The sequence below is a fragment of the Sminthopsis crassicaudata genome, chromosome 2, assembly GCF_048593235.1.
Source record: "Sminthopsis crassicaudata isolate SCR6 chromosome 2, ASM4859323v1, whole genome shotgun sequence".
Taxonomy (NCBI): Eukaryota; Metazoa; Chordata; class Mammalia; order Dasyuromorphia; family Dasyuridae; genus Sminthopsis; species Sminthopsis crassicaudata.
Window position 1 is genome coordinate 592,094,925 of NC_133618.1, and position 14,886 is coordinate 592,109,810.

A 14,886-nucleotide genomic window follows, 5' to 3' on the forward strand; every position below is an offset into this window, starting at 1 on the left:
TAAATCTATTTGGAAAATTTGATTTAAAATGTACAGTTCCATGAATGTGTAGGTAAGTCTATTTAAGGAAAACTATAGATTAATCCATGAATAAAATATTAATTCATTTTCTAGTTCCATGTTGTAAAGCTATTTCAAACATAATAATGTTTACCTCTCTCTGCTTCCCCAGAAGCACTTACTTTTTTCTTTTGTTTTTGTCTTTTTTAAGTTTATTTTTAATACACATTGTTTTATAAATCTTATTGGGAAAGAAAAATCAGAGCAACTGGGAAAAACAATGGGATACATTAAAAAAAAAAACAGAAAAAAAGTGAACATAGCATGTGTTGATTTACATTCAATCTCTTTAGTTCTTTCTTTGATTCCTGATAGCATTTTCTGTCCAAAGTCTATTGAAATTCCTTTGGATCACTGAACTACTGAGAAGAACTATGCCTTTCATAACTGATCATAGCACATTTTTGCTGTTATTGTATAAAATGTATTCCTGGTTCTGCTTGTTTCACTGTGTCAGCGCATGTAAATCTTTCCAAGCCTTTCTATAATGAGTTTGTTCAACATTTTTTTTTATATAACAACATTATTCCATTATCTTCATGTATTATATCTTATTCAGCCATTTCTGAACTAAGGGTCATCCACTCCTTTTCCAATTCTTTGCCAACACAAAAAGAGTTGATACAACCATTTTTGGCACATGTGGCTCCTTTTCCCTTTATGATTTCCTTGGAATACATTCTCAGTAATGGCATTGAGTATGCAGTTTTATACCTCTTTGGGCATAGTTCCAGATTATTCTTCAGGATGGCTGGATCATTTTACGACTCAACCAACAATGCATCAGTATCCCAGTTTTCCCATGTCCTCTCCAACATTTATCAATATCTTTTCCTGTCATTTTAGCCAATCTTACAGGTGTCAGGTGATACCTCAAGAGTTATTTTTTCAGCTTATTTTGCTATGGAGTGTGAGATGTTAAGCCTATGTCAATTTTCCAGTTTTCCCAGCAATTTTTGTCAAATTTGTGAGTTTTAATTATAGAAGTTCAAGTTTGGTGGTTTATCAAATACAAGATTGCGATAGGTCTTGCTTATTGTGTTGTGTGTATCTAATTTATTACACTGATCTACCAATCTATTCCTTAGCCAGAAACAAATGGTTTTAATAACTGTTACTTTGTAATATAGTTTTAGATTTGGTACTAATAAGCCAACATCCTGTGTAATATTTATTATTCATTCCCTTTGTTATAATTTTTCTAGTTCTATAAAATAATCTTTTGGCAGTTTGATTGGTATGGCACTGAACAAGTCAACCAATTTAGGCAGAATTTTAATTTTTATTATATTAGCTTGGCCTACCCATGAATAATTGATGATTTTCCAATTGATTCTGTTTGTATAAGAAATGTTTTAGAATTGTGTTCATATAGCTCTTGGGTTTGTCTTGGCAAATAGACCCCCCCCAAGTATTTATTTTGTCTACAGTCATTTTAAATGAAATTTCTCTTTCTATCTCTTGCTGATGGGCTTTGTCAGTAATATATAGAAGTGCTGATGATTTGTGTGGATTTATTTTATATCCTACAACTCTGTTAAAGCTTCAAATTGTTTCCCATAGATTTTTGGATGATTTTCTAGGATTCTGTAAGTATATCATCATATCATCTGCAAAGAGTTGAGTCATAGTTTTATTTCCTCATTGCCTATTTTAATTCCTTTAATTTGTTTTTCTTTTCTTATTGCCAACATTTCTGGTACAATGTTGAGAAATAGTGGTGATAATGGGCATTCTTGTTTCACCCTTGGTATTATTGAGAATGTGTCAGATTTCTCTCCATTACAAATAATGCTTGCTGTAGCTTTTAGACAGATAATTGCTTATTTCTTTTATGCTCTCTATTGCTTTTAATAGGAATGTTTAATAGAGCTCTATTTTGTCAAAAGCTTTTTCTGCATCTATTGAGATTATCATGTGATTTTTGTTGGTTTTGTTATTGATATGGTCGATTATGGTAATAGTTTTTCTGATATTGAACCAATCCTGCATTCCTTATATAAATTTCACTTTGCATTAGTGTATTCTCCTGCTGATAACTTGCTGTAATCTCTTTGCTGATATTTTATTTAAATTTTTTGCATCAATATTCATTAGGAAGATTGTTTTGTAATTTTCTTTCTTTTTTTGGGTATTTCCTGGTTTAGGTATTAGTGATATATTTGTGTCATAGAATGAATTTGGCACCTATTTTCCAAATAATTTACATAGTATTGTGATTAATTGTCTTTTAAATGTTTGGTAGAATTCACTTGTGAGTCCATCTAGCCCTAGAGATTTTTTCTCAGGGAGTTCATTGATGACTTATTTAATTTATTTTTCTAAAATGGGATTATTTATGTTTTTATGTGCTTTTCTCTTAACCTGGGCAATTTATATTTTTGTAAATATTCATATATTTCAGTTATGTCGTCATACTTGCTGGCACAAAGTTGGGCAAAATACCTCCCAATTATTTCTTAATTTCATTTTCGTTGATGATAAATTCCCTTCTTCACCTTTCATTTTTGATGCTGGTGATTTTTGTTTGTTTGTTTGTTTGTTTTTTCTTTCATTTTTATGATCAAATTAACCAAAGGTTTAACTATTTTATTAGTTTTTTTCATAAAATTAACTCTTTGTTTTATATATCAGTTCAATTGTTTACATAGTTTCTGTTTTATTAATCTTTCCTTTGAGTTTCAAAATTTTTATTTGATATTTAATTGGTGATTTTTAATTTATTTTTTCCTAATTTTTTTAGTTGCATGCCTAATCCATTGATCTCCTCTTTCTCTGTTTTATTTATGTAGCTATTTAGAAATATAAAATCTCCTCTAAGGAGTGTGTTGGCTGCATCCCATAGGTTTTGTTATGTTGTCTCATTATTGTAATTTTCTTGCATGAAATTATGGATGGTTTCAGTGATTTGCTGTTTAATCCACTCATTCTTTAGAATTAGATTATTTAAATTAAATTAAATAATCTAATTTTAATTGGTTTTTAATTTATCTTTCTCTAGCCCTTTATTGAATATAATTTCATTGCATTGTGATCCAAAAAGAAATAATTTATTATTACTGCTTTTTTGCATTTGATTGTAATGTTTTATGTCCTTATACATTTTTTGTTTTTTTGTTTTTGTTTTTGTGTATGTACCATGTATTGCTGAGAGAAAGGTATATTCCTTCCTGTTCCTATTCAGTGTTCCAAGTTTTCTAGGATCCTGTTAACCTCCTTTCTTTCCTGTTTATTTTGTAGTGAGATTTGTTTAATTCTGGGAGAGGAATATTGAGGTCCCTCACTAGAATAGTTTTGCTATCCATTTCTTCCTGTAACTGGCTTAAAATCTTCTCTAGGAATTTGGCACCACTTAGTGCATAGACATTTAGTATGTTTAGCACTTCATTATTTTTTTAAAATTTTTTTTATTAATTTTTATAATTATAACATTTTCTTTGACAGTACATATGCATAGGTAATTTTTTTTTTACAACATTATCCCTTGTACTCCCTTCTGTTCTGGGTTTTTCCCCTCCTTCCCTCCACCCCCTCCCCAGATGGCAGGCATTCCCATACATATTAAATATCTTATAGTATATCCTAGGTACAATATATACGTGCAGAACTGCATTTTGTTGTTGTTGTTGTTGCAAAGGAAGGATTGTATTCAAAAGGTAAAAATAATCTGAGAAGAGAAACAAAACAAAACAAAACAAAACAAAACAAAAACACACACACACACACACACACACACACACACACACACACACACACACAAAACAATGCTCACAGTTTACACTCATTTCCCAGTGTTCCTTTTCTGGATGTAGCTGATTTTGTCCATCATTGATCAATTGGAATTGGATTAGCTCTTCTCTATGTTGAAGATATTCACTTCCATCAGAATACATCCTCATACAGTATCATTGTTGAAGTGTATAATGATCTTCTGGTTCTGCTCGTTTCACTCAGATTCAGTGGATATAAGTCTCTCCAAGGCTCTCTGTATTCATCCTGCTGGTCATTTCTTACAGAACAATAATATTCCATAACATTCATATACCATAATTTACCGGAACCATTCTCCAATTGATGGACATCCATTCATTTTCCAGTTTCTAGCCACTATGAAAAGGGCTGCCACAAACATTTTGGCACATACAGGTCCCTTTCCCTTCTTTAGTATTTCCTTGGGATATAAGCCCAGTAGTAGTACGGCTGGGTCAAAGGGTATGCACATTTTGATAACTTTTTGGGCATAATTCCAGATTACTCTCCAGAATGGCTGGATTCTTTCACAACTCCACCAACAATGCATCAATGTCCCAGTTTTCCCACAGCCCCTCCAACATTCACCATTATTTGTTCCTGTCATCTTAGCCAATCTGACAGGTGTGTAATGATATCTCAGAGTTGTCTTAATTTGCATTTCTCTGATCAATAGTGATTTGGAACACTCTTTCATATGAGTGGATATAGTTTTAATTTCATCATCTAAAAATTGTCTGTTCATACCCTTTGACCATTTATCAATTGGAGAATGGCTTGATTTCTTATAAATTAAAGTCAGTTCTCTGTATATTTTGGAGATGAGGCCTTTATCAGAACCTTTAACTGTAAAAATGTTTTCCCAATTGGTTACTTCCCTTCTAATCTTGTCTGCATTAGTTTTGTTTGTGCAGAAACTTTTTAATTTGATGTAATCAAAATGTTCTATTTTATGATCAATAATGGTCTCTAGTTCTCCCTTGGACACAAACACCTTCCTCCTCCACAAGTCCAAGAGGTAAACCATCCCATGTTCCTCCAATTTATTTATGATCTCGTTCTTTATGCCTAAATCTTGGACTCATTTTGATTTTATCTTAGTATGTGGTGTTAAATGTGGGTCCATGCCTAGTTTCTGCCACACTAATTTCCAGTTTTCCCAGCAGTTTTTGTCAAATAATGAATTCTTATCCCAAAAGTTGGGATCTTTGGGTTTATCAAACACTAGATTGCTATATTTATTCACTATCTTGTCCTGTGAACCTAACCTATGACACTGATCAACTAGTCTATTTCTTAGCCAATACCAAATGGTTTTGGTGACTGTTGCTTTATAATACAGTTCTAGATCAGGTACAGCTAGACCACCTTCACTTAATTTTTTTTTTCATTACTTCCCTTGAAATTCTCGACCTTTTGTTGTTCCATATGAATTCTGTTGTTATTTTTTCTAGGTCATTAAAATAGTTTCTTGGGAGTCTGATTGGTATAGCACTAAATAAATAGATTAGTTTAGGGAGTATTGTCATCTTAATTATATTCACTCAGCCTATCCAAGAGCACTGAATGTCTTTCCAATTATTTAAATCTGACTTTATTTTTGTGGCAAGTGTTTTGTAATTTTGCTCATATAATTCCTGACTCTCCTTTGGTAGATATATTCCCAAATATTTTATACTATCGACCGTTATTTTGAATGGAATTTCTCTTTGTATCTCTTGATGTTGGATTGTGTTGGTAATGTATAAAAATGCTGAGGATTTATGTGGATTTATTTTGTATCCTGCAACTTTGCTAAAATTCTGAATTATTTCTAATAGCTTTTTAGCAGAGTCTTTGGGGTTCTCTAAGTATACCATCATGTCATCTGCAAAGAGTGATAATTTGATTTCCTCATTTCCTATTCTAATTCCTTGAATCTCTTTCTCGGCTCTTATTGCCGAGGCTAGAGTTTCTAGTACTATATTGAATAGTAATGGTGATAGTGGGAAAACTTGTTTCACTCCTGATCTTACAGGGAAAGGTTCTAGTTTATCACCATTACATATGATGTTTACTGAAGGTTTTAAATATATGCTCGTTATTATTTTAAAGAATAGTCCATTTATTCCTATACTCTCAAGCGTTTTTAGTAGGAATGAATGTTGGATTTTATCAAATGCTTTTTCTACGTTTATTGAGATGATCATATGGTTTTTATTGATTTGATTATTAATATGGTCAATGATACTAATAGTTTTCCTAATATTAAACCAACCCTGCATTCCTGGTATAAATCCTACTTGGTCATAGTGTATTATGCTGGGGATGATTTTCTGAAGTCTTTTTGCTAATATCTTATTTAAGATTTTAGCATCAATGTTCATTAAGGAAATTGGTCTATAGTTTTCTTTCTCAGTTTTCGATCTACCTGGTTTAGGTATCAGTATCATGTATGTGTCATAAAAGGAATTTGGTAGGACTCCTTCAATCCTTATTTTTTCAAATAGTTTATATAGCATTGGAGTTAGTTGTTCTTTAAATGTTTGGTAGAATTCACATGTAAATCCATCTGGTCCTGGGGATTTTTTCTTAGGAAGTTGGTTAATAGCTTGTTCTATTTCTTTTTCTGAGATGGGACTATTTAGACTACTTACTTCTTCCTCTGTTAATCTGGACAAGCTATATTTTTGAAGGTATTCTTACATTTCATTTAAGTTACCGAATTTATTGGCATAAAGTTGAGCAAAGTAGCTCCTAACTATTGTTCTAATTTCCTCTTCATTAGTGGTGAGTTCTCCCTTTTCATTTTCAAGACTAACAATTTGCTTTTTCTCTTTCCTTTTTTTAATCAGGTTTACTAAGGGTTTGTCTATTTTGTTGGTTTTTTCATAGAACCAACTCGGTTTTATTAATTAATTCAATAGTTTTTTAACTTTCAATTTTATTAATTTCACCTTTTATTTTTTTTTGAATTTCAAGTTTTGTGTTTGTCTGGGAGTTTTTAATTTGGTCCTTTTCTAGTAATTTTAGTTGTAAGCCCAATTCGTTGGCCCTCTCTTTCTCTATTTTATGCAAGTAGGCCTGTAGAGATATAGCACTTCCCCTTATTACTGCTTTGGCTGTATCCCACACATTTTGATATGATGTCTCATTATTGTCATTTTCTTGGGTGAAGTTATTAATTATGTCTATGATTTGCTGTTTTACCCAATCATTCTTTAGTATAAGATTATTTAGTTTACAATTATTTTTTGGTCTATTTTCCCCTGGCTTTTTATTAAATGTAATTTTGATTGTATTGTGGTCTGAAAAGGATGCATTTACTATTTCTGCCTTACTGCATTTGATTTTGAGGGTTTTATGCCCTAGTATATGATCAATATTTGTATAGGTTCCATGAACTGCTGAGAAGAAAATATACTCCTTTCTGTCTCCATTTAGCTTTCGCCAAAGATCTATCATATCAAACTTTTCTAGTATTCTATTTACCTCTTTGACTTCTTTCTTATTTATTTTGTGGTTTGATTTATCTAATTCTGAGAGTGCAAGATTGAGATCTCCCACTATTATAGTTTTGCTGTCTATTTCTTCTTGCAGCTCTCTTAATTTCTCTTTTAAGAATTTAGATGCTGCACCACTTGGTGCATATATGTTTAATATTGATACTGCTTCATTATTGATGCTACCCTTTATCAGGATATAATGCCCTTCCTTATGTCTTTTAATTAGATCAATTTTTGTTTTTGCTTGATCTGAGATGAGGATGGCTACCCCTGCTTTTTGGCTTTGCCTGAAGCATAGTAGATTCTGCTCCACCCTTTTACTTTTAGTTTGAATGTATCACCCTGTTTCAAGTGTGTTTCCTGTAAACAACATATAGTAGGATTCTGACTTTTAATCCAGTCTGCTAACTGCTTCCTCTTTATGAGGCAGTTTGCCCCATTCACATTTATGGTTAGAATGACTAATTCTATATTGCTTGCCATCCTATTAACCCCTGCTTATGCTTTTCCCCTTTCCTTCCCTCTTACCCCCCTACCAAGTATTAAACTGGTGAACACCACTTGCTTTTCACAGCCCTTCCTTTTTAGTATCCCTCCTCCACCTTAAAGTTCCTCCCCTTATTTTACCCCTTTTCCTCACAATTTCTGTATTCCTTTCCCCTTAGTTTACTCCTTCCCTCTCACTTTTCAGTGAAGTGGAAGAAGTTTCACCATAAATCAAATATGTCTATTAATACACACTATGTTCATCTCCCTCCTTTCTTTCTCTCAGATATAATAGGTTACCTTTGCCTCTTCATGAGATGTAGTACTACCACCTTACACTTTTTTATGGTATAATTTCCTTTCCACCTCTAGTTTCTAGGACAAATTATATGTATATTCTTTACATATTTTTATGGCAAAAGTATAGTTCTCAAGATTTCTTTTTACCTTTTTAGAAATCTCTTGAGTTCTGTATTTGAAGATCAAACATTTTATGTAGTTATGGTTTTTTCATCAAAAATAGATGGAATTCATTTATTTTGTTAAATGTCCATCTTCTTCCCTGGAAAACGATGCTCATTCTTGCTGGGTAAGTTATTCTTGGCTGCATATCAAGTTCCTTAGCTTTTCGGAATATCATGTTCCAGGCCCTTCGTTCTTTTAATGTGGATGCTGCTAGATCCTGGCTTATCCTTATTGTGGCTCCTCCATATCTGAATTGCTTTTTTCTAGAAGCTTCCAATATTTTTTCTTTTGTCTGATGGTTCTTGAACTTGGCCACTGTATTTCTTGGCGTTTTGATTTTAGGTCCCTTTCAGTAGATGATTGATGAATTTTTTCAATGTCTATTTTACCCTCTGTTTCCAAAACATCTGGACTGTTCTCTTTGATAATTTCCTCGAAAATAGTGTCCAAGCCCTTTTTTTCCTCACATTTTTCAGGGAGTCTTATTATTCTCAAATTGTCTCTCCTGGATCTGTTTTCCAGGTCTGTTGTCTTTCTTATAAGTTACTTGACATTCTTTTCAATTGTTTCATTTCTCTGCTTTTGCTTGACTACCTCTTGGTTTCTCCTTGAGTCATTCATTTCTACTTGTTCCAGTCTAATTTTCAATGATGTATTTTCTTCACTCACTTTTTTCATATCTTTTTGTAATTGTCCAATTGTGTTTTTATCTTCTATGGAATTTTTTCCCATTTTATCCATTTTATTTTTTAGAGAGCTGATTTCTTTACCCATCTCACTAATCCTGTTTTCCTTGGAGTTGTTTGCCTTTTCTAATTCACTAATTTTATTTCTCAATGATTTGATCTCTTTATCCACTCTGGATCACTTCTCCAGGCTCTCTTGCCAAGCTTCCCTTTCCTTTTCCCATTTCTCTTCTAGCTCTCTTGTGAGAGCCTTTTTGATTTCCTCTACGAGATTCTTTTGTATTGAGGAGCAGATCATATTCCCCTTAGGGGATTCCTCTGGGGACAGTCTGTTTTTAGTCTCCTCGGTGTTTGAAGTCTGCTCTCTCTCCACACAGAAGCTGTCAATGGTTAGAGCCCTTTGAAATTTTTTGTTCATTTTGTCAAGTGCAGAATGGAAGAAAACAAATTGACAAGAGAAACAATAGGTCTGTTTTGGGGGGGATGGGGCTGGATGGTGTTAATGGGCTTCCTCTACAGACTGGGGGTAGGGCAGCAGAGAGCCACTAACAGAACAGCAATGGCTGTGCTGCGTCTACACTCTGAGGCTCTGAGAACTCAGAGTCACTCCAGGTGGGGGTTGGGGGTGGCCGGTTAAGAGAGACGCTAGCTTTCCGGGGTTTTAATCTTCACCTCCAGTGTTTACACCCTCTCTGCTGCTCCTGGCTTGCTGCCAAGATGGAATATCCACACTGGGGTAAAAGCGTTTTCCCAGAAATGGCAGAGATCATACCCCTCCCCCCTCTGGTCTGAGCTGTGTGAGCTGCCTGTCTTGCTCTGGCTTGCCTGCCCTCAGTCTGCACCTAGTCTGTTCGTCCCCTCCCCCAAGCAAACACAGCCCTTCTCTGGTGAATTTCAAGGATGTCTTCTCTTGGTGATTATTTGTGGGTTTCTTTTCTGGTCAAGTACTAACTCCGAGGCTTGTCATGAAGTAAGTTCTGAGAGTAAACGCAGAGCTCTAGCAGCTGTCTGCCTCCACTCTGCCATCTTACCAAAATACCAGTACTTCATTATTTTTGGTACCTTTTTCAAGATATACTTTGACTCCATATCTCTTAAATATGATCTGTTTTTAATTTTGCTTATCTGAGATCAGAATTGCTACCCCTGCCTTTTTTTATTTCAGCGGAAGCATAATAATTTCTGTTCCATGCTTTTTACTTTTGCTTTGTATGTGTCTTTGTGTCAGATGCTTTTCTTGTTATCAACACACTGTAGGAGTCTATTTTTTTAATCTACTCTGCTGTTTGCTTTTATTGTATGGGAGAGTTCATCCCATTCACATTAACAGTTAAGATTACCAGCTCTGTTTTCTGCATCCTATTTTCTCCCCTGTATATAATTTTGTTATCTCTTTCTACCTTGTTCTTAGTTATGGTTTTTTTTTTTTATTCACTCCACCCACTTCCTAATCTATCAACCCACTTCACTTACTACCTTATCTTCTATCAATTATTCCTGCCTTCTCTGACCTTTTCCCCTAATGTTTTTGCCCTGCCTTCTACTCTGTCCCTCCCTTTTCTTTTCCTCTTTCTCTTTCTATTCTTTATAAGGCTAGATAAATTTCTTATTTATTTATTATTTATTCAATTGAATGTTAGTTATTTCCTCTTAACCCAAAATTGATGAGATCAAGCTTCAGACAATGCTCCTCTTCCTCCCTTTCCCCCCTCGATTATAATAGATCTTTTGCATCTCTTCATGTGAACTAATTGTCCCATTGTTACTTCCCTTTCCTCTTTTTTTTTTCCAACATAGAGCTTTTTCCATGCCTTAATGTCTTTTTTCTTTGATGTCATCACATCAGAGTCCATCTACAAACACACTGTCAGTCCATATTGAGGTCCTTCTTTGTCTAGCTAAGTGACAGAGACACTTTGCAAGAGTTACAGATATTTCTGTATCTATTTCTGTTTTCCATTCTAGAAATGGAAACAATTTAATGTTTATATATATATATTTTTTTTTCTTCTTTTTAACCTTTCTATGGTTCTATTGTGTCCTATCTTTATAGATTAAGTTTCTTCTTTAGTTCTTGGGTTTTTTTGTTTTTTTTTGTTTGTTTTTTTCAGTAGAAATGATCCAGTCTTTTACTTCATTGAAGCTCCCTCTCCTCCCTTGAAAGATGATGCTGAGTTTCACTGAGTAGTTAATTCTTAGTTGTAACTCCAGATCCTTTGACTTCTAGAATATTGTAGCTTGTATTATTTTTTTCTTTGAGATTATAGTTTTGAAATTTTGCAGCAATGTTTCTTGGAGTTTACCTAGTAGTATCTCTTTCCAGAGGTTAAAGATGGATTCTTTCAATGAGTATTTCCCCCTCTATTTCTAGAATATTTAGTTAGTTTTACTTAATGACCTCATGTGGAAAGTTATCCAAGCTCTTTTTCCTGGTCATGGCCTTCAGGTAGGCTGATAAAGTTTACATCGTCTCTTCTGGATCTATTTTTCAGTTCAGCTGTTTTGCCAATGAAATATTTCAGGGTTTTTTTTTTTTTCCATTTTTTTTCAGTATTTAAATGTTTGATTTATTCTTGCCATCTTATAAAGTCATTAGCTTCCATTTGCCCTTCTCTAGTTTTTTCAATGATTATGTTTTATCAATCTGGAATTGGAAACTTCTTTCTGTTTGTTTTTTTTTTTTTTTTTTTTTTCTCATCATTTGCTTGATGATAAATTTTATATTTGCAGGCTAGAAATCTCCTTCTAATATCTAATAAAACATTTATTTTAACCAAAAGTCTGCTGTCTTTTTTAGATACTGTATTACCTTTGGAAAGTATAATTTTGCATATGCATATAGGTTCTCATGCTTATGCTTTGTTTTGTCCACAGATAGCCTTTTGATTGACTACCAGTTTACCTTCAGCTTGTTACAGGAGGATGATCGCCATCATACAGCCATAAACTTCATAGCAAATCCAGAACAAGTAAGGAAGCAACATTCATCTTCTATAACATAATAATACTAGAAGAAAGGGATTCAATTTTTTTGTTATATTTTATTGTGATTTCACCTTTGCCAATAATTATCACTCTGTAGGGTTTTATGGAAGACTCCAACTCTGTGTTTCCTTTTGGTTTCTAAAATATAGATATAAAAAGAAAATTAACTTGGGGATAAGATTCAGGCTTTTCTGTGAGTCCTTGTGAATTTTTCCAAGATGTTTTGTAATTTTAAAATGTTTATATCTGTCATTTTCAAAATTAATAATACAAATATTTACCTTATCATGATTCTTTTAGACTAGGTATAGTCTAATAAATTGGACACAATATAAAGTATATTGAAATTATTTTCTCTTTTCTAAAAGATGCATCTTTGTTTTGTCCTTTTGAAATTTAGCAGTTCTTTCATAATTACCTGAATTATGGATCTCATAATTTAGTGTTTATTGTTAATTGTTATATTAGTGTATAATTTATTTTAAATATATAACAAATTATATATATATATGTATATGTATATATATATATATATTTCACAATCATTGAATCATTTCGTTCAGATCAGATTAAAAATATGCTCAGGCAAAGTCATTTAAGGTGGTACAAAATAATGTGCATGCTTTTCTATCCATTTTATCAATAATAACCCAAGATGAAAACATTGAAAAATGTTCATATTTTCTATGATATGCATATATGTATATATCTCTATATTCATATTTATGAATACATATTTATATTTTTTATTCTTTTGGTTATTAAAAACTGTTTATGTTTATAAAACATAGTTTGAATATAAAACTAAATGATACCAATGAGACTTGAGACTTTTGGAAACCATAAATATTTTATAACTTTTTAAACTTTGGTTTAAAAAACAAAATTTTATGAGAATTACCAAAGAGAAAAATTTCCTTTCTTTTCTATTGCTGCATATTTTGAGTGTACCCTTAGATAAAGAGGCTAATGAAGTCAGATAAATAAGAAGAAAAGGATGATAACCAAATTGAATAATTTGATCAGATCGCTAATTATATGACTTTTCTTTTTCTTTTCCTTTCATTCTTCTATCCTAGTAAAGAGCAGGTGTTATTGCTGAGGAAACTCTTTGACACTTGTTTTTAAAAAGTTACTCACTCTTGTTAAAAGCTACATTTTTTGTTTTGTTTCTGTCCAGAAAAAATAGTTTATCCAAGCTGCACTATTGTGTACATTGGCCAACTTGTTCAATGTGATAGTTGATTTTGCTTAATAGGTCTTTTCTTTCTTTTTTACTATTTTTTTGAGGGAAAGTCTAATATATAGAGAAAAAAAAGACTGTAAAATATAAATATAATTAAACAACAAAAGATACCAATTTAAAAATAAATTATTAAAAATAATCTGACTAGAAAACATGCTTTAAAATGTGTTAGATTGAATCTCATGTCTTTTCACAGTAATAATAATGATAACACTGTATAACATTTATGCTGCACTTAATGATATATCAGGAACTGTGGTGTTTTATTATAATAGCATTTGATTCTTACAACAACCTTGTGAGACAAGTGCTGTTATTAATTTCATTTTACAGATGAATAAACTTAGGTAAACAAATACTAAATGACTTAGATTCACACAGTCAATAAATGTGTATGATCAGATTTGAATTTAGGTCTTCTTCAATCCAGACCTGTCTCTGTAACCTACTACTTTAATTAATTAGGATATAATAATATTTGTAAATTTGTTCTTTGAAAGAAAAATAATCAGTAAAATACTAAACAGTAACTCTAACTGTAAAACCCTCAATACGTGTAACCAAAGAAATAAAGCAAAGTTACATAGATAAGTTATCTTCTAACTTATTTAATCATTATCTTTAAAATTCTTGGCTAGTTAATATCTAAGATAACCTTTAAGTACATCAGTATTTGTAATTTCTTCAAGGAGAGTACTTTTTATCAATATGGATTTCTTGTTTAGTTGTTTCAGTTATGTCTGACTATGTGACTGCATCTAGCATTTTCATGACAATGACACTTGAGTAGTTTGCCATTTCCTTCTCTGGTTCATTTTACAGATGAGGAAACTGAGACAAAAAGGATCAAGTGACTCATCTGATTAGTATCATACAGCTAGTAATTATCTGAGGTCCAATTTGAATACTCACTGCAGGAAGGGCATTCTATTCACTGCACCATCTAGCTCCTGAATATAGATCATATTTACCATTTCATCATATATGTTAAGATCATAAATATTTTATAACTGAGGTAGAAGACAATTTCAAGAATTTTTCTGTCCAGATATGTTCAACATCATGCAGTCAGTCAACCTAGTGATGAGCTTCTTTTAATTAGGCACTTCTCTATCTTATACTCTCAGTACATACCTGAATTCAGGCCTTTGCTTGTGAAAGCTTGGGAAGGAACTGCTAGAATCTGGGAAGCACTAGTATAGCTATCAGAAGCCCAAGGTCATTTTCATACCACAATGAAATATAAAGTTAGTACTCTTAATGGAAGACCAATAGATTATTTTTAAAAACACATACAAACATATATACACATTTTTGTGCGTTTTATTAGTAAAATTGAAAATTAAATTGCCCTAAACCAATATGGCTGTGTTGGCCACTAAACTGAAGAAAACCTTGCCAAAGCATTAGTGTTTTTCCCTGAGGCTGGAGTTAAGTGACTTGCCCAGGGTCACACAGCTAGTAAGTGTTAAGTTTGAGATCATATTTGAACTCGGGTCCTCCTGAATTCAAGGCTAGTGTTGGGGGCAGCTAGGTGGCGCAGTGGATAGAGCACCAGCCTTGAATTCAGGAGGACCCGAGTTCAAATATGATCTCAAACTTAACACTTACTAGCTTGTGACCCTGGGCAAGTCACTTAACTCCAGCCTCAGGGAAAAAAAAAAAAAAGTTTCTAGCCACAGTCTACTGCTTGTTTAGCCCTGTGACTTACTTTAAGAAGACA

At 32.7% G+C, this 14,886-nt stretch overlaps 1 protein-coding gene across 4 annotated transcripts in view; it reads left to right on the forward strand.

Moving 5' to 3' along the window:
* ATRNL1 (attractin like 1) overlaps positions 1 to 14,886 on the forward strand; it is a 1,155,405-nt gene that overhangs the window by 453,275 nt on the left and 687,244 nt on the right. For all 4 annotated transcript variants that reach the window (XM_074295693.1, XM_074295689.1, XM_074295690.1 and 1 more), the window contains one exon: positions 11,807 to 11,901. In XM_074295693.1, coding sequence (XP_074151794.1) covers positions 11,807 to 11,901 — 95 coding nt within the window. The remainder of the gene's footprint in view (positions 1 to 11,806; positions 11,902 to 14,886) is intronic.